At 40.8% G+C, this 24,636-nt stretch overlaps 1 protein-coding gene across 3 annotated transcripts in view; it reads left to right on the forward strand.

Moving 5' to 3' along the window:
- The window catches only part of DST (dystonin), a 4,096,730-nt gene that overhangs the window by 2,159,520 nt on the left and 1,912,574 nt on the right, over positions 1 to 24,636 (forward strand). For all 3 annotated transcript variants that reach the window (XM_044063350.1, XM_044063347.1, XM_044063348.1), the window contains one exon: positions 5,357 to 5,469. In XM_044063350.1, coding sequence (XP_043919285.1) covers positions 5,357 to 5,469 — 113 coding nt within the window. The remainder of the gene's footprint in view (positions 1 to 5,356; positions 5,470 to 24,636) is intronic.

The following is a 24,636-nucleotide window of genomic DNA, read 5'->3' on the forward strand; positions in this document are numbered from 1 at the left end:
GAGAGATGTAGTAACACTATGAAACTGAAGGCAAGACTCTCACATTAGAGTATTCAAATGCCAAAGAGGTTATCAGCGTGCACACACACACACACACACACGCACACACACACACACACACACACACACACACACACACACACACACACACACACACACACACACACACACACACACACACACACACACACACACACGCACGCACACACACACACACACACACACACACACACACACACTTGCACACTTCCCACACTAAATAAGGGCGCAACACATAAACCCACAAATGCAGAGGTACTCACTAGTAACTTATCAAAATAAATCACTTATACACATAACAATGCAAAAAAACAAGCACAGCACATAATAACACACACACCAATGGCTCAGTAAATAAAGCCCATAAGGTGTAACACCACAAACCCTAATGTATTGGTCTTAGGTAATTCCATTTTGAGACACATGGATGTTCCCCTCACCAGCCTGGATAAGGAGCGGGTTATGGTTAGCTGCCTGTCAGATGCCAGGATCCATCAAGTGACTCAAGCACTCAAGTCACTCAACCACAAGTACCAGTATGACTCCTTCTTAGCCCATGTGGGGGTGAAAAAGTTGAGACGTACCTCACTGGACTATATGAAGAAAGACATGACTGAGCTCTCAGATTATGTGTCACAGGCAGGTATAAGCCTGGCTTTAAGCAGCATTCTACCTTCTCCAAGGATGATGTCACAATACAAAAAAAATGATTGAGTAATAATTTTCTTAGCTTCTGGTGTCAGTCCAAGGGGATCCAATATATGTCAGCATGGGAAGACATGGTCATCAGGCCACTCTGCTTTGCCAGAGATGATCTATACCTGTCTCCGCTCGGCTTTCGGATACTGGCAAAGGCATTAGCTACCTATGTTGCACCTTTTTTAAGCAGTGTCAAAATAACCAACCTCCCAACATAACAAAATACTGTCTAGATAAACTCAAGGTACTGCTGCTTAATTGTAGGAGTCTAAACAAGAAACTACACTCCTTAGAAGCACTCCTCACTTTGGAAGATGCTGATATCTGTGCAGTCACTGAGTCATGGTTCAAAGGCATGGAAGCACTTCGGCCATGCAGGGCTACAATGCCTTCCATATGTTCAGACCACAAACTAAGCATGAAAGAAGCAAAGGAAGAGGTTTATCCATCTTCATTAGGGATAAGTACACCTTGAGACTGGTCAAACAGTATGACTGTCTTTAACTACTTCAAGTCCAATTAACTGTAGGCAAAGACCCCTACCACATCATCGCTAGCTATAGATCCCCAACCGTGAAACAGGAAAAGCATACCGCATACCTGGACTTACTGGAGTCACTTGCCATACAGCCCAACACCTTACTCATGGGTGATTTTAATTATTCTACCATCAACTGGGAAACCTACACAACCACAAACATGCTGGATCAGAGGTTCTTGGACTTTGCTAGTGCAAATGCTCTGGAACAGCTAGACAGCACACCCCCAAGAGGCGCAAAATTCCCGGACATAGTACTCACTAACATGGGAGAGCATTGCACCCCCCCCCCTCATGTGATGCCGTCCTTGGTCAGATTGGATCATACATGAGTCTCATACAATGTCATTTTAAGACCAGATACCCCAACAAGGTCAAAAATGCTTAATAATTTTTCAGACAAATTACCTGCTGCCAAGTGATGGTAAAAGAAGTTCCAAAGCCCCTTCGAATGCAGATAACACAGACTCCTATGCAGAGGTGCACACCAATGCCCTTTATAATCACTTAAGTAGTTGTATGGAATCAGCTGTACCTGACCGGATTAAAAACCAGATCTTGCTGAAAAAATAAGCCACCCTGGTATAAACAGGCTGTACAACAAGAGAAATAAACTACTGTCCAAGAAAAAGAGAAATTGGCTCAGCAGAGAAAGAAACTCTCCCAATTGGGAATTAACCCCTACATTACCAGATGGGTAGCCAACTGGCTCACCAACAGGACACATACTGTCAAAGTAGGTAACTTCACCTCTGGCAGAAGACCAGTCACCAGTAGCATACTACAGGGTTCTGTTCTGGGCCTCTTACTGTTTGGAATTCATTTCTCAGAAGTCCAGGCAAACTTGGACAGCCTGTGGCTGACCAAGTTCACTGATGATTGCAAATTGCGAGCAATCATTGAGTTCCCCAATGATGTTAATATACTGCAGATAAGGTTAACACAGACAAATGATTGGTGCCAAAGCCACAGATTAAGGCTAAGTGTAAAAAATGTATTATTATTCCCTTTGGAAAAGCTCACATCCCTGTTAATTTCATTATAGACAGCATCCCCCTAAGTGTAGACCCAGTGGTACGTGATCAGGGTACTCGGGTTGATAACAGTCAGAACTTTGACAACCAATCCTTCCATTTGGCACACCTTTTAAGTAAAGGCATCACATCTAGATCTAAGTATGTTATAATTCCATTGTACACAGCCATCATCAGACCAGTAATTGCGTACAATGCTCCTCCTAGATTGAGGAAGTCTGTATTAACTACCTTGGACCCTTACGTGTGGGAACTTCACTCACCTAACCACCAACAATTGGGACAACTCGGGATAAATATAGCTAGGCTTATAAGGGCTCTAGGGCCATTAGCCTAGTAACCTCCTATGAACCTGTGAGTCAACTTTTTAACTGTTTTGTGGTTTCCTGGATTGGTTATGATATAAGCGAACCATTTTCTCTGTATCAGTCTTGTTTGGTGCATACATGAATCTCATACAAAGTCTTCATGTCCATCAAATGCTTCCCTTCTAGTTTCCAGTGTGCTGCTTGGATTTTTTTCCTTTAAACTGTCTGTCTTTGTTAGCTATTTTACCATTATTTATGTGGACAGATGGGACATTTTGACAGTTTTTGTTGGTATAGCTGTTTGTGTCATTCATTCATTCATTCTGTTTAAGGAAGATTTATATGCATTTAGCATTAATGTTGAAAATCGACACTGTCATAGCACTTCTAAAGTTATGTAGCATTAATTCTTTGTTTTATATTTGTGCTACTAGCTTCCACTTCAGTATGAATTGCCTTTTTTAGGTAAACTCACTTGGCATACCACCTAGAAACAACTTTATTCCTTCAACTCTGATAGCATTATGTATTTTTTAAGCTAGTGACTTGAAACAAAGCATTTCAGTAGACATGTCTGCTATATCCAGTTAGTGCCATATATTGATACAATTGCTCTCATAACTAACATGTTTTTATTACGGGTTAGTAAAGTTATTTTTATTTGAAGTGTACTTCCTGCTGTAAGTATTATAGCATGTTAATTACTTTTAATTGGCATGAGTAGCTTATCCACCCCATGCAGGTTTCTTTCTCATTAAGTAAATATGAAAAAGATTGGCTTTGCTTCACTGTCCTTCCAGCGGTGAAGCTCAGGAAAGGCATCATATTAAGAGTGGCAGGACAGACTCACCACTTCCTTGGCTGCAGGATCCCAGCTTATCCTGGGGTACATCTTCATTTATTGCCTGTTGATAGAAACAGCCTAAGCATTAGGAAATTGGAGTAGGGGGTACACAGACAGGAAGAAGAGGGGATGATCACTCTGGTCTAGTACCAGGATGCAGTTAGGGATATTAATTTAATGGATTCATCACCATTTTCCCAGAAATGATAAAGCTGGGATGGTATAGCGACCCTGTCTCTCTGCTAGATCATACCCCTGAAATGTCCAGATTTTCACAGAATGTCCATATTTCTGCCTCATATTTTTGGCCTTTTCCTCATAACATTTGTGTTTTTCTGGCAAGTCACTGAGGATTGAAGTCACTAAATAATCCATCCATCCTCAACCCCTTTTCACATTTTTGCACATGGGGTCGGAGTGTCACTTCAGCAGTAACAATCATCTCAAGCCAAGGTTTACACCGCCGGGTGGCTAGCCCTGCCATGGTTCGTACTACTCACTTGCACACACAGTCTCAGTTACGGCCAGCTTAGATTGTCCAGTCCTTGTACTGCATGTCTTTGGAATGTGGGAAGAAACTGGAGCACCTGGAGGAAACCCACGTGACCGCAGGGAGGACATGCAGACTCTGCACAGAAGGCACCCCAGCCGAAAATCAAACTGGAGAACCTCTTGCTGTGAGGCAACAGTGCTAACTGCTGTAACATGTGAAGTCACTAAATAATGACAACACAAATCCTGTTATTCTACCAACTTTTCAAGTTTGTAAGAGTAATGTTTAAAATCTGTCCCTATTTATGGGCCTTTATACCTTCATTAATTTAAGCTTTGTCCACATTTCTTGCACTTAGAGGTTGAGAAGTATGTGCTAGATCCCCATAGTTGGTAAGAAAAGACTGTAATATATGTGATACATCCATGAGTAGGTGGCCTAAGGAAGCAAAATAAGCCAAGCATTTTTACAATTAACTTGTCTCTGACAGTGGTGAACTAAAAACACTCCGGTAGCATGTACCATAAACCTACATTTGATAGCATAGAGGAGACACAGCAAGGACAAGTTATGTTTCATTTATTTTCTAAAGCAGGTGCGAGTGACTTTTAATTTGCACATTCTGCTTTTATTTTGTAGCTGAGTATACATTCCATCTGCTAATGTCAGAAGCAGTGTACCTTAGGCTGTAACCAGGCTATTTTCTGTTTTACTGTGTAATTATCTATTACTAACTGGGTAGGATTACTGATGTATTTTATATTATGTATAGTTAGTCCTTTTTAAAAAGGATAAGTGTTTAAAGAAAGAGCTGTTAGCAGCCCAGCACCACTTTAATTTTAGTCTAACCAGAAGTCCAGATGATTAAATACTGCTCTGGCTGCATTAGGATGATGTCACCCTGCAATGACCTCATCTGGCACAGGATGCAGCTATGTTGTTTCAGCAGTCTTTGTGTCTGCATAAGAAGGCCTCATCCTCCCACCCTATTCATCAGTGGCTTTCTTAATCTGTCACTTGTTCATCAGTGGCTTTCTTAATCTGTCAAATCATACTCAGGAGTATGAGTTACATTACACTGACAAAATGTAACCTAAAGCCTAAACAGTATAAAGCATAGTTTTCCATCAGTGGTAACCAAAGTCCTTTAAGCACACTAAAGTCACACCTTTAAAGAGTAACAATCTGATGCACAAAAGCAAGTTGTCTTAAACCTCATATTCTGGCATTTATAAATGAATTATTTATTGTGTGAAATTAAAGACAGTAGTTAGCTGATGAGTGGGTTTCTGTTTGTCGTGTACTGACCTGTTGTCAGCTGGACTAGTGGTGTGGTATTTAAGATGTTTACCTCTGTGCAGAACTCACCTTTTTGTTTTTTGTTTTTTTGCATTCGTTTAGGCCGGACCTGGTAGATATGAGCACTGTTGCTGTTCAAAGCAACCGAGAAAACTTAGAACATGCTTTTGGCGTAGCTGAAAAACTTGGTGTTACAAGACTTCTGGATCCAGAAGGTGAGCTTATGACATTGTATGGACAAAGTGGTACACCTTTTTGGGAGAAACTGGCCCCAGTTATAGAAATTTCTGGAATGTTATCAGTAAACATCTTTCAGTGATAAATGTTGGTTATATGTAGGCATACAACCAAATCTAGAGACACCATTTTTTAGTATATGATGTAAAATTCCATCAGCTCTGTTTACTTACTTGGAAACCGTGAAAATTATGTTTCTCTAAGTCCTTTACAGACATTATTAGCCAGTTACTGCAGCCATAAATTCCAGGAGTTTCAGCAGGTTATTGGAGCATGGTTGTAGCAATGGAAGTTATATGCAGTATCATGGGATGAAAAGGTTTGCCCTCCATATTACAGGTAATCATAGGAGCCAGAAGCTGTTAAAGATGGGGGGGTGGGGTGGAGTGACAGGGGCACTTAGTGAACTAAAAAGGGTAATTTTTTATAACTATCTGCTACCCCAAAATAGGTTCACTTGGAGGACATTTTAAGCTTAGCCAATTCCCTTTTGGTGCTTGAATTAACATTTTCTGATTGGTCTTAGCTATCCCCATGGCTGATAATTATATATTCATAGGTTCATAGGTAGGTACTAGGCTATCGGCCCTAGGGCCCATACAAGCCTAGCCAATAAATGTACCCTGGCTTTCGCCACCCAAGAAAATTATTTTCCTGTGCTCCTGTCGAGCAGAGCCACAGAAGTGATCCCCAGGGTGAATTTCCCATTTCCCATCCAATCATCAAGATTTTTCTTGAAGAGTGCTAATGAGGAGCTTTGTTTGACATAGATAGGTAGTCTGTTCCAGAGTATTGGAAGTCTCTGGGACAGGAATCTATCCCTCCAGCATGTTCTGTTTATTGTGGTGACAAGGTTTAGCCCGCCCTAGTGAGAACAACTGTGATCATGCCATAGATAATTTGAGGGGGGCATGTAAGGGATGCAGGATTTAGGAACTGCCTCTATCCATTAGTGGCATGAGGGGAAATCCTGGAGTATATTTTCTATTACCCATCCTTAGATCCAAGTTGCATTTGAATATGGATGGATGAGCTTTGCTTTATTTTTATGGATAGTCAGTTCCGGAACAGTGGTAGCCGCTGTGATTATATATCCATCTCTCCACAACATTCAGTTTAGATACCTGGACTGAGTATTTCTGATGCCATTTGACTTGCTGATGTTCAGTAGGTCCATCTGTATTATGTCGGAGGATGCTTAGTATGCTAGACATGTCACCTCTAAGCACTGTGTAGGATACTGAGTATAGTAATAAATCTTTGAGGTGGTCCATGCAAGACCTATTGTTTAGGAATTGTATCCTTTTAGTAAGGTATCTCTGAAGGTATTCCAGTTGTTGCATGGGGCTGGACAGATACATGCCAAAGTGGACATTATACAAAATGATTGACATAATGAGAGCTTAGTAAAGGGGGATAACAGCATCTCTAGATCTAGTCACAATCAATGTGTTTATAAGCTGTGAAATATAGAAAGGCTTTCTTATGACTCTGGGCACATGTTGGTCAAAAGTTAGGTCACTGTACACACAGTTCCCAAATGCCAAACAATTGGATCAGTTCTCAGAGGACATTGTCATGATTTTGACACCAGTTATTATTTGGGACAAACCTTCCTGCATGATGGTTAAGTCATTTGGGGATTAAATAACTTCTCCTAACTTGCAGTCATCTCAAACTTAGCTGGCCAAAGCTCTTTGGTATTTCCTTTTACTTTTGAGATGTATATGCCAAACAGAAAAAGTCTCAGCACCGAACCCTGGGGACTCCATTGGTGACTGGTCTCTTCCCCTGTTTTGATCTCCTGCATCCTGTGAGCCAAGTTGGCAATGCAGCTGGTGATGTAAGTGTTTGCTCCTACATTATTCATCTTTTGTACTACACCTGAGTAGGGGATTGTGTCAAAGGCTTGGCCAGGTCAAGGTAATGTGGTGTGAACTGTTTTACCTTCATCCATTGCTTTGGTAACAAGAGTAAAGCTTAAAATTTGCCCATGATTTTGAGCCTTTCACACTTTCCTCTGGGCTGTTTTCAAACACATTTTAGGGCCATGCATACATGTATGCATTCCTTGATTCACCTTCCTGATTGTATTAAATTATATTCCTTGTATAATACAACACACTTGTTAGACTTAAGTTAGAGCACATTTTAAATGTATTGTTTAAACATTTTTCCAGTAGGCAATGAAGCAAAATGCATGCACCAATAATGACAAAACTGCCCTAGTCAGAACATTTCCATCATAAAGGTCTACTTCCACACACAAATGCATTTTAAATTTATTGTTTGAACATTTTTCCAGTAGGCAATGAAGCAAAATGCATGCACCAATAATGACAAAACTGCCCTATTTCAGAACATTTCCATGATAACAGTCTACTTCTATATACAATATATAAATACAGAATCACAGTAGTGTAAGCCATAGGCATGTTGCACAGCTTTTTGAACTTATTTTCAATTGGGAGGGGGCAAAAGGCCAAAAACCAGAGACACATTTTAAACATTGTGTGTATAATTTTGGAAAGTTGCTTGCATAAAATGTTGTGTTACCACCATGTATTTCACTGACAAGTATTGAACCCAGAACCCTGTGTACTACAGTCAGAGCAACATACCACTAAGCTAAACCAGAAGTTTCTTGAAAGACAGGAAGACAGTACAACTCTTTTTAGTGTGTACCTTTAACTCCTAGTGGGTGTGGCCTGAGCCTTTAAAAACTAAGTTAACACCTTACAGTTCTAACAAATACTCATTGACAAAGATCAAATATCAGTACAATTGTGTCTGCCATCATGTATGCTTCAAGATAAAATATTCTGATACCTTGTGTGTAGCATGATTTTGGAATTATTAATGCAACATGAACAAGTAATATTTGACGCCTAGAGGAGCAGTAGGAGGTAACTGCAGATGCACCTGGAGGCGTCACTCGGATGTAATGAGTATGGCTTTCATATCATTTAGTGAATTCAGTTCTCACTTCTCACCATAGCTCTCAAACTCTTAGCACAAAAAATACAGAACAATGCCAATAATAGGTTTATAGGTTCATAGGTAGGTACTAGGCTATTGGCCCTAGGGCCTATATAAGCCTAACCAAAGGTACCCTGGCTTTTGCCACCCAAGAAAATTATTTTCCTGTGCCACTGTCAAGCAGAGCCACAGAAGTGATCCCCGGGGTGAATTTCCTATCTCCCATCCAGTCATCAAGATTTTTCTTGAAGAGTGCTAATGAGGAGCTTTGTTTGATATAGATAGGTAGTTTGTTCCAGAGTATGGGAAGTCTCTGGGACAGGAATCTATCCCTCCAGCATGTTCTGTTTATTGTGGTGACGAGGTTCAGGTCCCTAGAGCATGTAGCTCATAGGGATTGGGATTTCTTTAAGTGGAGCATGTCTAAAAGCTCTGGGTTTGACATAGCTTTGTGTGTTAGGCAGAGATTGCCTCTGAGTAGGTGATATGCAGCAGAGTAAAGCTGCAGTTTTTTGAGACGGTCTGCATAGGGCATCCCTTTGAGGCTGGTAATCCTCTTTGTGAGGTATTATTGTGGCCTTTCCAGTTGTTGTAGATGTCTTGTGAGGTACATCCCAAAAGGGGCATTATACTCTATAATGGGTCTAATGATTGACGTGTAGAGGGGAACAATAACCTCTTTTTTCCTGGATGAGAAATCTTTTGTGATGAGGTGTGCCACATAGAAGGATTTCCTGACTACTGTGGCAATGTGATTATCAAAGGAGAGACTACTGTCCACCTGTGTCTCAAGGTCTCTTATCACACTTTAGGTGTTAAGTAGACTACCACCTATGTGGTAGTTCATGGGTACTGAGTTTTTACCAAAAGGGATGACAGTGCACTTTTTGGCATTGAGCTTGAGGCCATGGCTTTGACACCAGGCATCTGTCTCAGCGAGGCCCTTTTGTAGGATGTCCACATTTTTGGAGTTTTGATTATGACTCCTAGTTTGCAGTCGTCTGTGAACTTCGTTAGCCAAAGACCTTATGTGTTGGCCTGTACTTCAGAGAAGTAGATACCAAACAGGAGAGGACCCAGGACTGAACCCTGTGGTACTCCACTTGTCACTGGTCTGAAGTTGGATTTGGAGTCTGCTACTTTCACAGTGTGGGTTCTGTCAGTGAGCCAGTTGGCAACCCATCTTGTGACATAGGGATTTATACCTAGTTTAGTGAGTTTATCTATAATTCCAGAGTGGGGGATGGTGTTGAAAGCCTTGGCAAGATCTAGATAGGCTGTGTGAACCACCTTACCCTCATCTACAGCTTTGGTGACTGCTTCAAATAAGTCTATCAGGTTTAGGAGACATGATCTGCCTTTTACAAACTTGAACTGGGTGGGGTCCTGAGCTTGGAGATTACCAATGTCATTGTTTATAAGTTCCATGATGATATGTTCCATAGCCTTGCAGACCAGGCTCGTTAGGCTAATGAGGGCGGTAGTTTCCGGGGGAATACAGCCCCAAAATAGGGACATATTTCAAGTACTGATTTTATAACCATAGAAAATTGCTAGAATAAGAGGTTTTGTTTTACCAAACCAGAAGAGGAACAGAACAACAATGTGAGGCATAAATTCACAAGTGATTGTGGCTAGGGACTTTAGGCTCTTTTTTACTCTACCCAAGGTACAGGGTTTGTGCCTGAGTACCTCTAGCCACCAGATGTATCCTGTTGGGAGCATTTTCACATACACACATACCACCTGACATAAGCCCTGACATCATCGTGGCAGCTTATACGTGCTGACGTCATCGCAGCAGCTTCTGAATTGCTCGCAAACTAACTGACGTCATTGTGGTAGTTGGGAGGTGTGGAAAACAAAACTAATTGGGACAGAGTCTGCAAAAAAGTGTGGGGGCTCCCCTCCCCCCTCGCTGTATGGTTCTGGTGCCCATGTACAGGTTAAAACAGCATTTCATAACTCCTCACACAGATATATAGTTTTAAGTCCTACTTCACTCCAGTCACTGATAACTATTACCTCTCCTCTTGCACACTTGCCCATGCAGTTATTTTTTTAAACATTTATACAAAAATAATCAAACTATTAACAAATTAACATTAAGAAACATTATGCTTCACATATTGCTGTATAGTATATAACCTAAACAGCATTACATAAATTATTCGATTCCTGGCCTTTTTTGAAAACAAGAAACATCTTTATTAAACCATCACTTACTACATAGGCAGTCTTACATTTATGTAAATGAAAACAAACCATACAGACACAATCCTAATTGCAAGCATTTTACATCATAAACCATACTGACACACTCCCAGTTGCAAACATTATACATCGCTTATAATCTACTCAATCATTGTTAGTCAAACATTACAGAGCTCATTTAAGTCCTGTCGCCTTTTAAACCTCATTCCTCCTGTGTATGTATTGTTCCCACAGTTTCCATTTTTTTCCTATGTAGTTTGCTCCTACCCTTTTCTAAAGATCTGAATTCCAGTTGTTTTATCTCTGTTACTATATTCATTACTTCTAATATAGATGGTTTAGATTTTTGTCCTGCAGGATCTTAAGTGTTATACTCCAACAAAATGTAATTTAATCATTAAAATGACAAGTGCTGCAGCCCCAGAGTCAAATCTCCCGTATGTAATATAGATTAAAATGAGAAAAAAACACAGGAGTACTGATCGGCAGAGTAAAATAATCCACATAAACAAAGTTGCGTGTTGTTAACAAAAAAAGGCAGTATTCACTTCACCATCAGCAAGAGCGATCTCCAGATAAAATGTAACTCTATTTATTGGTTATAAAGACAAACATGGCAAGCGCTTTCACCCGACTGGGCTTCTTCAAGCCAAAAAACAGTTAATTCAAGGTATCCAATATATACTCTCTGAATCATGACATCACATCCTATAAATTAATTAAATAATCAGATATTTAAAATATCTGTAAGGCATGTGACTGCATAAAAACATCAAGCAGATATACACAGTAATGCAAAAGCGTTGACTTAAATTCAAAAGATAAAAAATAAAAACGTACATATAAAAAGCAGATAATATAAATATGCTTCATTAACTACAATCTAATATCATCAAATAATTCAATTTAAAACATAAAAATAAAACATAGATTTACAACTAAATATAAACAGACATACTATTCAAATAATAAGTTTATGGCACATTATACCCTAAGTCTCCTTCCCTTCAACATGGGTTTCAAGGGTTCCCTGTCATTCAAACCAGGCGTCCTATCGGCTCTCAGCCTGATTATCCACTTAGTTTCATTTTGTTCAGTGCGGTTCATAATATCACCTCTCCTAATAGTGAATGTAGTAAGAGGACAAGCAATGCGGGTTTCACGCCTCAATCCTTCAGAAATGGGGTTTGATAAGGAGTTGACCAATCGTAATCACCAACTAATTAATAGATTTTATAATATGAATGAAATAGAGGAGGGCTTTATGGGAGATGATGCTCTCAGAATGGGCAGGGCCTCTCCGTATTTCATGGATAGAAATGAGGTTTCTAATGGCAGAGATGACCCAGTAGATGGGTTGATGGCATGGAATCAAGAAACTAGAGTATCAATATATCACACACAGGATGTGAATACTATTAAGAATATTTATTTAAAGTATTGGCATATACTAACAGTTGACCCATCTATCCATGACATAGTAGGTGATGTTCCTAAGTTTACGTATAAAAATTGCCTTAACCTTTATAGAATGCTGTGTAATTCAGATAGACTTAATAATCATTCCTTACCAAGATCTATTGCCGGTATAACCAGGTCATGTCAGAATTGTAATTATTGCCACCTGATAGATAATACAGCGATGTTCATATATCCTGTTACGCAACAATGTTTTTATTTTCACCTTAGGGCTAGTTGTGATACCAAACATATTGTTTACTTTGCCACCTGTAAGTCTTGCCCAGCGTTTTATGTGGGCAAGACTGACAGGAGACTTAAAGACAGGATAAGAGAGCACTGATATAATATCCGGATTAAACTGGATAAAAATGCTCTCTCAAAACATGTTTTGGATACATCTGTTGAACATACTTTCAAATTGTTGGTAATACAAATGAATAAACCCACTATTAGGAGAGGTGATATTATGAACCGCACTGAACAAAATGAAACTAAGTGGATATTCAGGCTGAGAGCCGATAGGACGCCTGGTTTGAATGACAGAGTAATCTTGAAACCCATGTTGAAGGGAAGGAGACTTAGGGTATAATGTGCCATAAACTTATTATTTGAATAGTATGTCTGTTTATATTTAGTTGTAAATCTATGTTTTATTTTTATGTTTTAAATTGAATTATTTGATGATATTAGATTGTAGTTAATGAAGCATATTTATATTATCTGCTTTTTATATGTACGTTTTTATTTTTTATCTTTTGAATTTAAGTCAACGCTTCTGCATTACTGTGTATATCTGCTTGATGTTTTTATGCAGTCACATGCCGTACAGATATTTTAAATATCCGATTATTTAATTAATTTATAGGATGTGATGTCATGATTCAGAGAGTATATATTGGATACCTTGAATTAACTGTTTTTTGGCTTGAAGAAGCCCAGTCGGGTGAAAGCGCTTGCCATGTTTGTCTTTATAACCAATAAATAGAGTTATATTTTATCTGGAGATCGCTCTTGCTGATGGTGAAGTGAATACTGCCTTTTTCTGCTAACAACATGTAACTTTGTTTATGTGGATTATTTTACTCTGCCGATCAGTACTCCTGTGTTTTTTTTTCTAATTTAATCATTGCCTAAAGAAATGATTGACCATTATGAATGCAGACCACTGATAACTACAATACAGGCTGCAAAAACTGTAAACAACCAAAACTTCCCAAAACAAGCTCTTGTCTTTTATAACCAGCATCTCAAAGAATATGTTACATATGACTTATCTTACGTTTCTGATATGTTGTTTTGTATAACAGATACCTTGCAGATTCTTTATATTATCCTTTCTACTTGGTATTTATTTTCACTGTACAGGACAAAGAAGTTATGTACTCACCATAACATTCCATGTTTGTTGTCCTTGATCTCACCTTCCTTCTTGTTGGTTGGGTTCGGAGCTGATCCTCAGCTCTGACTCAGCTGTATACTGTAGCTTGAGAGAATTTACTAGCTCGAGGCTAGCCTCTATCCCAACATGCTTAGCGTAGTTACCCAGATCTCTTTTGTGATAACCCAACACTAGACTAGGCAGGTAAAAAAATACTATATTTTACATATAAGAGAACACCTGCATATAAAGGTGTAAATAATCAGCAAAGAGAAAGAAGGGGAGACTAGGTCTAACCAAATGGTATGGTAAAGGGAAAACACAAAACAAAACCACTATAAACCAAAGTAAAGACGTGGCAACCTGCTGAAAGTTACAATCCTTTATTACATGAAGGGCTTTTTGTTCGGTACAAATCCTCGAACTTCATCAGATAATTGGTAAAACATTTGAAGCCATTTAAATAACTGTACAATACAATCAGCTGATATCAAATTACTGCAGTTTAAAGGGCTATACTATCCGCTTAGGTTAAAAAACTAAACTAAAATTGTCACATAATCTATTTAATATAGCAGTCCCCATATTCAGGTTAAAAGCTAATAAAGTTAATAAAATTAGGAGATATAAAATACATCTGTTATAAAGATTAGTAAATAGAATATACATAAAATATATGTGAATACCTACAGACCATCTCACTAATATTATTCAAGCAGCAGCACATCTAAATTATTCAAAATTGCAAGTGATTGATTTAAATTGCTATCTACGCAAACTTTTAATTTTTAATATAGGCATAATTGAACACATATCATTTAGTCCAGGGTCATTATATGCATTTAAACATATTTCCCATATTAATTCCAACTTTTCAAGTTCAATTTCAGCTGGTCCACCCCTTGAAAAGTTGGAATTAATATGGCAAATATGTTTAAACTGATGTATTTTATATCTCCTAATGTATTAACTTTATTAGTTTTTAACCTGAATATGGGGACTGCTATATTAAATAGATTATGTGACAATTTTAGTTTAGTTTTTTAACCTAAGCGGATAGTATAGCCCTTTAAACTGTAGTAATTTGATATCAGCTGATTGTATTGTATGGTAAAGGGAAACTCAGACAGTGTAGCCAATGAAAAGAACTCCTTTCAATTCTCCAGGAAGGGGGAAGGAGGCTGGGACACAAGAAAGAAGGCGAGATCAAGGACAACAAACATGGAGTGTTATGGTGAGTACATAACTACTTTATGTTATATTGTCGCTTCGTTCTTGCTGGTTGGGACTGCATCCCCAGCACCTGTTTCTCAGGTTTCTCACTAGAAAAAGCTCTTCAAGACCGTGGAACCAAAGGATGCCCTGTTCCGGAAGGCCACATCTACTTTGTAATGAGTGATAAAAGTATGAGGATTATCCCATATAGCTGCTGCAATGATCGAATCTAAAGAAAGTTTGGCTTGAAAAGCACTAGTGGTAGACAAGGCCCTAGCTGAATGTCCTTTAATTTTTCCTGGAAGTTTTTTGTTCCGCAAATCATAGACGTAGATGATAGTGTCTGAAAGCCACTTAGATAAGGTCACTTTTGAGACTGGACAACCTTTCTTATTCTCTACAAAGGATATAAACAATTGGTTGGATTTTCTGAAGTCCTTGGTCTTGTGTAAATAAAAATGTAACTGTCTATGAACGTCCAATTGATGGACCTTATACTCTGCCTTGTTGCCATGATTGGGGAAGAATACAGGAAGCTCTATGGATTACTTCAGATTGTACTCTGAACACACCTTGGGTAAGAAAGGGGTTGGTTCTGAGAGAAACTCTATCTTTGTGGAAAATCATGTACGGGGGACGAATAGATAAGGCCTGTAATTTTGAAACCCTCCTAGCTGAGGTAATAGCAGTTAAGAAAAGGGTCTTCCATGTGAAAAATTTCAGTGAACAAGAAGCAGCTGGCTCAGTGGGGGAAAGAATCAGAGCCACTAAAACTAAATTTAGGTCCCGAGGGTGTGATTCTTTTATTGGAGGTCTTAAGAGGGTAGTACCTCTTAGGAATGCTTTACATAGCCTATGGGACATAATATTAGAGCCTATTTCTCCCACATGGAAATCAGAAATGGCAGCCAGCTGAACCTGGATAGTAGCTGCAGCTGCTCCTCGCTCAAAGGTTTCAGCAAGAAATTCAAAAATCTTTGAAATGGGTGCAGTAAAGGGATCAATCTCGTTCTTGTTTGCCCAACAAGAGAACCTCTTCCATTTACTAGCATAAAGTTTCCTTGTAGTGGGTTTATGGGAGGAAATCAAAATGTGTTGAACTGCCAGGGAAATATTGGGAAGCCTGGCTAAGACCAGAAGTGGAGAAACCAAGCTATCAGCTTGAGAGTTTGGATGGAAGGGTGGAGCACACCCGAATGATGCATCAGGAGCTGTCAAAGGGGGTGTTGGTAAAGGAGGACTTGAAGGGCTCTGCAAATTGACAAAGGTGCATCCAGGAGTGTCGCCTGCCCATTTTTATGTGGTAGTACGCATCCTGGAGATCAATAGGGCACATCAAATTGTCCTGACCCAAAAAGGGAAGAATGGACTGCAGTGTTACCATCTGGAGCTTTGTTTTCTTGACCGATTTGTTCAGCCTACTGAGATCCAAAATGAGCCTCCAATCCCCTGTCTATTTTGGAACTAAAAAGAACCTTGAGTAAGTGCCAGATATGATTTGGTCTGCAGGGATGGCTCTTTATTCTAGCAACCTTTAAACGTCTAGGTTTGCTTGATCCCGAAGACTGGGTGGAACATCTGGGATTGACTGTTGTTTTCTTGTAAGGGGTAGTAGGGAGAAGGGAATTTTGTAAGCCCTGGATATTATCAATAGTACCCAATGTATCTTCCGTGATTGTCTGCCAGACTTTTGGGTACAAGGATAATCTGCCCCCGACTGCCTCCAGAGGAGGACAGTTGGGCCTCCATTCAGGAGCACTGGAAAGGCCTGACAGAGAAGGTATCTCTGTCACCCTGATTCTGCGGACCCCCACTCTCCACGAAATCAGCGTCTTCTGTTATTTCCCCCTCTGCCCTGGGGGAAAAATCTCCATGTGTGTCAGGTGAAACTCCCTGGGATTTCTGGAACCGCATCTTTCCACTCTTCTGACCTTTAGGGTAAGGCCTAGTGGGAGTGGAAAAATGTACTCCCATGGCTGAGAGAGTTTTGCCATCTGTTCACAGCTCGTAAGAGTCTCTTTTACCTGAGCCCCAAACAGTGACGAGCTGTCAAAGGGGGTGTTGGTAAAGGAGGACTTGAAGGGCTCTGCAAATTGACAAAGGCGTATCCAGGAGTGTCTCCGCAAAGCAACTCCTGTGCCTGCTGCCCTACTTGCTCCATCTGCTGCGTAAGAGATCAGCCACATGGAGGATTTAACTACAGAAGTCAAGGTCAGAAGCTGTGAAGCCGCCTTGCTCGCAGCTCCCTCAGCTGTAGGATCCTGTAGGGTATCTCCCAACTCCTTTTGGAGATCCCTCTGAAGGCATGTAAAGTGGGACAAATAATTCAGCGACCTGAGAGTAAAGGCCATTGAAGAAAACATACGCTTCCCATACCTGTCCATTGTATGGGACTCTTTGTTCACCGGATGGACAGATGAAGAAGTTTCTGCTAGTTCTTTCTTGGTGGCTGCTGCCACCACCATAGCATCAACAGATACACCCTTAGATAGAAAAAGCTTATCATCTGGAGCAGTTATGAATTTATTGGGCCTCCTCAGATCTGGTTCTATAGTATCTGGAGAGCTCTACGCCTTCTGACTCACTAAGGCCAACAGTGGGTCAAAAGGCAGTGACAACTAAGAGGTGGAGGGTCAGGAACAAAATGCATCCAGGTACACAGATTCCTCCTCAGAAAGGGCAAGGGATTTCCAGTCACCCCTCTGCCTAAGGATTTCCAGGATGTCTGAAAATGAGACATTCTCAGAGGGGGACCGTGGGGACCCTTCTGAGTCCTCCAACTCCGTGTCTAATGTCAGGGACTCAGGGGAGTCCAAATGCTTTCTCTTACACTTCCTCTTCTGAGTGACCTCTTCTGAGGGGTGCTCTGGGGAGGTTTTGGAAGAGGTGGGGCTGCCCAATATGGCATCCTGGAGCATAGGTTCCCTACACTTGGGGGGGAGGAGGTTTGGAGGCAGACACCAGCACCGAGGGAGAAGGAGCCAGTGGAGCTGAGAGTGGAGCAGTCTCAGAGGACAGCACACTCCTCATCACCTCGAAGGCACTGCTGTCCTGGCCCAAAAGAGTCTCAGGCTCAGAAGAGCCCGGAGATCTCCTCCGAACCGAGGACAATGGCTCCGAGGCCGATGTAAGAGCTGAGCTTACCTGCATCGAAGCTCTGAAAGGGAGAGTAGGGTCAGACAAGGGTCTAATGCCATCCCCCCCTTGGAGTCGATGAGAGAGCATCGGCCCCCAGATCCCTCGATAGACTGGGGTAATGAGGAGATCAGAGCGGAAGTCAGAACTGTAAGACCAGGGGTAATCGGAACCGACGGTTCCACCACAACAACTTCCATGCACTCCGGCTCTGAACTCAAGAGAGTCAGAGGAGGAATTGATAATGATGTGGGTTGGGCTGTCGGTGCCACTTCCGTATGGGCTGGGCTCAATAATAATTTAGCTAATGTTGGTCTTGAGAAGCCTCTTTACCACCCTCTCCACATCATAATCCGAAAGACCCCTGGATGACCGAGAGTAATGGGTGGAAGATCGATGACTGCCTGCCAGAGATTGCAAGAGCGGAGGTTGTGGAACAGACCCTGTTTGTTCCAGAGAGGGAAACTTGGTTCTCTTATGAGTCCTGACTGGCTGTGAGACTACTGATGGAGCCACCAGAGAAAGAGCCTTGTCGGAACCGACACTCAGATCCGACAAACCTGAAGTTTTGTCCTTTGCTTTGGATGACTCCAAAATCGGAGCTGACAAGGATGATGGCTTAGTGGACTTGTCTTTTTTTTTGCTGGCTGAGTCCCCTCAGTAGAAGCATCGAAGGGGCCCTTTAATAAGCCTCGCGAAATCAGCTTATTTTTTTCTCTCCTGCAGGACCAGAGAACTGAAGGCATGGCATATAGAGCACGAGTCCTGCAGGTGAACAGTCCCTAAGTAATATACACAGCTCATATGCCCATCCATAAGGGACATCTTTTGGCAGCACAAGTCACACTTCTTAAAACCCGAAGGTTTTGACTCTTTAGAGGAATGCTTAGACATGGTTTGAGACCAATGCTATCAATTAACAAGAAGGACACTAACAATACACAAGTTAACTGGCAAAAGCTTAACAACAGACAAAGACTTTCCTACTTTTTTTTTTGTTGTTTAGAAGGAAGGAGGGAAGAGGTAGAGCCTCTAAGCTGAAACGGCGAACTCCCCCAAGCGAGGAGAGCCTCTAACTTAAACGGCTGCTTCTAGAAAAGTAGAGAAAAAAGGGAAAAGCCCTTTAACTAAACATGGGACTGAAAGAAAGGAGAACCCCCTAAGTTAAATGGTTTCAAAAGGACAAGGTAGGCCTAAAGGAAAATGATGACCACAACAACAACAATAAACAGCAACGGAATGTTAGAAAGAGTGCTAACATATGAAGAAAAACACTCTAACACTCAATATCTAACAAGATCTACAATATATTTAACCAAATGTATGAATATAGACAAAAAGTAAAACACTTAGCTTGAGCCAGTATTCAGCAGTTTTGACGTTGCAAGTGGCAAATGAGATCTGGGTAATTACCGCTAGGCATGTTGGCATAGGGGCTAGCCTCGAGCCAGTAAAAGCTCTTGAGCTATGGTATACAGCCAAGTAAGAGCCAAGGATCGGCTCTGAATCCAACCAGCAAGAACAAAGGCGAGATAGGGACAGCATAACATCATGTTTTTCAGCATTGTCCCGGGTGATTGCATTGTTTTCCTTTTGTGTGGCTGCATTCATTTTGTTTGTCATTTCATATTTCTGAAGTTGTAGAAGAAGCAACTATTGAAGAAACTATAGTATTCTGCCTTTGGGAAAAAAAAATCAGAATTCATTTGGGATGGCTGGTTACACTGCCAACATGAACATCAGTCTCACAGGAACCAGGATTTCATAACAAACACTCTAATACTTAATAAGCATCTGGCATTGATACTTGGAGGTTTTAACCTCATAATGATACAATTCACTGTAAGGAGTTTCTACAGAGAATTTATTTACTAAATTGTCTTCACTGACCTTGCTGTGAGATGAAAAGACTGCAGCAGCACCTCACTTGGTACCAGGATTGCCAGACATCCCCATTTGAGCGGGTCTGTCCCAGGATCAGCAGCCCGATTCCAAGTCCTGCACTGTCGGTTAAAATCCCGGCGAAACAGCCTCCACTTTGTTTTTTTTTTTTATTGGTCCGTTTGCTGGTATACAAGCCAATCAAAAAAAATTGCAAAAAGGAGCTACTTCTGTTTAATGCAGGACCACCTGATCTGCATTGAACAGAAGAGGGTCCACTGTATGATTTTTTGATTGGCTCGTATACCAGCATATGGGCCAATCAAAAATTGCCAAACACAGAGCTACTTGTGTTTAAGACCTTTTTTTTTTTTTGGTCCCTAGCTGTCTCGTAAGAAGTCTGGCATCCCTGTTTGGTACCTACATTTGTATTCCCTAAGATGTTGATGGACGAAGAAGGTTTACCACTAGTTAGGCCTGGATATCAGCAGTAGCTTATGCAAACCACACCCACTGTAGCTACATCTAATTCAGCTCCTGCCTTACTGCAGCTTGGGCAAAAGAGAAGGTCAAGATATGCCAAAGGGCTGCTTTTATAGAAAGTATTTGTTTATATATGTATACATGTTTGCTTAGAGATGGTTTACTGATCTGTAAACATAATAAAAAAATTATATATCCCCCACTCTCCCTCAGACTCCCTCCCTTTGTCTGGCAGTAATAGCTACTGCACCCTTTGTATTTCCTAATAAATTCCTATTGAATTACTACCATAATATTAGTGTTTCTCTCTGTCTTCCATAGCTGTTGAAGTAGTTTAAAAGGGTAGCATTTTTTTATTGTCTATGATATTTCTGTGTTTATTTAAGGCTGAAAACTGGGGGGCTGATCTGAGGAGTGTAAAGAATTGTATACACTGTTTTTTGTCAGTGTTAAAGCAAAGATGCTCAAGCTTTAATCAACAGATATAATTTAAAACGATCGCATAAGTTAGTATATAAATAAAATAATAAAGATCCAATAGATCATGTGTGTGATCCCTGAAGAAACAGGTTGGGGGGCAAAGGAACTGACGGTTGGGGCACATAGACTGAAAACAGCCCAGGGGTAAGGTATACTTAATCCGCTGACATGTGAAGGAAAGGGAAATGGAGACAAGATATGCGCCTGACTTTGTTCAAAAACCGTTAGAGCAGCTTATTTCACAGACATAACCATATCAGGTGCAACAAGATATGCGCCTGACTTTGTTCAAAAAGCGTTAGAGCAGCTTATTTCACAGACATAACCATATCAGGTGCAACAAGATATGCACCTGACTTTGTTCAAAAAGCATTAGAGCAGCTTATTTCACAGACATAACCGTATCAGGTGCAACAAGATATGCGCCTGACTTTGTTCAAAAAGCGTTAGAGCAGCTTATTTCACAGACATAACCATATCAGGTGCAACAAGATATGCACCTGACTTTGTTCAAAAAGCGTTAAAGCAGCTTATTTCACAGGCATAACTGTATCAGGTGCAACAAGATATGCGCCTGACTTTGTTCAAAAAGCATTAGACCAGCTTATTTCACAGACATAACCATATCAGGTGCAACAAGATATGCACCTGACTTTGTTCAAAAAGCGTTAGAGCAGCTTATTTCACAGATATAACCGTATCAGGTGCAACAAGATATGCGCCTGACTTTGTTCAAAAAGCATTAGAGCAGTTTATTTCACAGACATAACCGTATCAGGTGCAACAAGATATGCGCCTGACTTTGTTCAAAAACCGTTAAAGCAGCTTATTTCATAGACATAACCGTATCAGGTGCAACAAGATATGCGCCTGACTTTGTTCAAAAAGCGTTAGAGCAGCTTATTTCACAGACATAACCGTATCAGGTGCAACAAGATATGCGCCTGACTTTGTTCAAAAAGCATTAGAGCAGCTTATTTCACAGACATAACCATATCAGTTGCAACACGCTTATGCTTGATGGATCTGGTGCTGATAAAGAAAGCAATACAAAGAGTGTACCTTACAGTCAAAATGGGGAGGGGCAAGGGTTTTCATCCAGATTCTTTCTAGTTCCAAAAAGAACAAATACCTCAAAGTCAGATTAACAGTTATCAGATATTAGCAAGTTCATAAGTTGCTCAGGATGGTGACTGAAAATGATATCCTTTCTTAGGACACATAAATGAAATGGCTAATCTAGATGTGGAAAATGCATATCTTCAAGTAGCAGATAAACAGAAAGATAGATAAATAGACAGATAAATATTTATAACTCAGTGAGACTATCTGACAGAAAGTACCTTCGATTCCATAGAGCTCAGCATCATATTCTGCTTGCATCTCTGATATGTGGGACATCCACCGCTCTCAAAAGTATTTATCAGTGTTTAGCTCCATTGTTTGCATACCTTAAAAAACATATTTTTTTCTGTTGTCTGCGTGATTCTTTAATTGTTGGAAAGGCAACTAAACCCTTGGCATGACATATTAAACAAAAGATTTTATTGTTGCAGTCTGTGACAATAAGTTATAAAACAATTTTTGTTCGGTATATATTTCTCGGAGGTACAAGCCAACACGGAAGGACTGTGGCTGACCAAGTTCGCAGATGACATCCTCCAAAAGGGCCTAATAGAAACAGACAACTGGTGCCAGAGCCATGGCCTCAAGCTAAACGCCAAAAAGTGTATAGTCATCCCCTTTGGCAAAAACAAAGTGCCCACAAATTACCACATAGGTGGTAATCCATTAAGTACGGAAGAAGTAATTAGGGACCTGGGGACCCAAGTTGCTAGCAATCTCTCATTTGACAACCACGTGGCCAAAGTGGTTAGAAAAACATTTTATATAGCCCACCTAATCATGAAGGGATTCACATCTAGATCAGGGGAGGTCATCGTGCCTCTTTACTCATCCCTCATCAGGCCCATAATTGAGTACAATGCCCCTTTTGGGATGTACCTTACCAGACACCTGCAGCAACTGGAAAGACCCCAAAAGTACCTCACCAAGAGGATCAAAGGGCTCAAACAAATGCCATATGCTGCCCGGCTAAAAAAACTCCAGCTCTACTCAGTGGCATACCGCCTACTCAGAGGCGATCTGTGCCTGACGTATAAAGCCATGTCCAACCCGGAATTAATGGACATACTGCACCTCAGAAAATCCAAATCCCATCGAACTACGTGCTCGAGAGACTTGAACCTCAGCACTGAAATAAATAGGACATGCCGGAGGGACAGATTCATAACCCAGAGGCTCCCTTCACTCTGGAATAAAATTCCAGTCCGGGTTAGGCAGAGTCCCTCATTGACCCTCTTCAAGAGGAATCTTGATGAGTGGATGGGAGATCGTAGGTTTACCCCGGGTATCACTTCTGTGTCACTGTTAGACAGAGGCACAGTATACTAACCTCGAAAAAGGGCATAGCAAAATTAATTTAAAATGGGTGGCGAAAGCCAAACACACTGTGGCTAGGCTTATAAATGCCCTAGGGCAGATAGCCTAGTATGAACCTATGAACCTATGACTCGTTCACCATCTGTAGCATTTGTAGGGACAGCCATATATACAGTGCTGATAAAAGTCTTTCAGACTCGCAAGCAAGAGGTTCAGAAAGTCATGACACAGGTCTGACTGCAGCAAATCATGTCAACATGCTAGTTTCCCAGAGTTCTCTGAGATATATGTTTTCCTTTCATTCTTAATGTGTTGTGCAATACTGCATATGAGAAAGACACAGTGGTCTCTCAAAAAATGGGTAGTGCAGTGGTGCAACAGTTAGTGTTGTCACCTCACAGCAACAGGTGCTCCTGTTTGATTTTCCATTGGGGTGCCTTCTCTGTGGTGTCTGCATGTCCTCCCTGCATTCACATGGGTTTCTTCTGGGTGCTCTGGTTTCTCCAATATTCCAAAGACATGTCGGGAGCATTTCTCCCTGGGCATCCTCTGAAAATGGGCTCTGTCCCAGTCGAACTTATTACTGATAAACAAATGTTAAATAAATAAATAAATAAATAAAGCTCTGGAATTAATCTACGGATTGACTGCATATAATGGTCAGTATGCCACAGTACACGAAAAAGGAAATACTATAGAGAATGGATGCAGAGAATTCACAAACTGGAATGACTTGATTTCCATGTATCATCATCATTTTGTGAAATCACTCCCCTTTGGATATTTAAATTTATTGTCCCTGCCACTGTATTCCATAGAGCAAAAATACTGAGCGCCCACCCCCTTCCAATCTCTCTTGCTCTTTTAAAATTAGTTGCTGTCCCCTTAAATTGCTACAGCTTGAGTTACCCCTCTTTCATATCTAGCTGTTTAGTGCACTCCATCTGTTAGGATATTAATCCATTTTTCCATCTTACCTTTAAAATCTGCAGCATCTAGTCCTTTCACCCCCAATTACTGGAAAGTTCACATTCTGCATCTCAGTTCTCATCTTGGGATTAGTGCTACTATTTTGTTTCTCATGAGAGAAGGAGTATGGAGACATTATTTCCTGGAGACTGCTGATCACCACAAAGCCTGATAACTGCTTCACAGGTGCCAGCTTGGAATTTGTGCTTATATTTTGCTCCTGGTGAGAGAAGGAGCAGAGGGCATTCATTCCTTTCTCTGTCTGGGCAGTGAGTGTGCGTGTGTGTGGAACCTACCTGAATGGTCTGATTGCTGTTCAAGGCATCTTCCAGGAAAAGTCTACAAAAAGCCTACAGGCCCTTGCATCATCTTGGACAAGACTTTTTTTATCACCAGAGAGCCTGAGCCTGCTTCTCATCTTGGGATTGGTGCTAATGTTTTGTTTCTGGTGGGAGAAGAAGCAAAGGGGCATTGTATCCCGGCAGCATGAAGCTGATGACCAGCACTG

Source organism: Protopterus annectens, chromosome 2.part1 (assembly GCF_019279795.1).
Source record: "Protopterus annectens isolate FY-2018-M chromosome 2.part1, PAN1.0, whole genome shotgun sequence".
Lineage (NCBI taxonomy): Eukaryota > Metazoa > Chordata > Ceratodontiformes > Protopteridae > Protopterus > Protopterus annectens.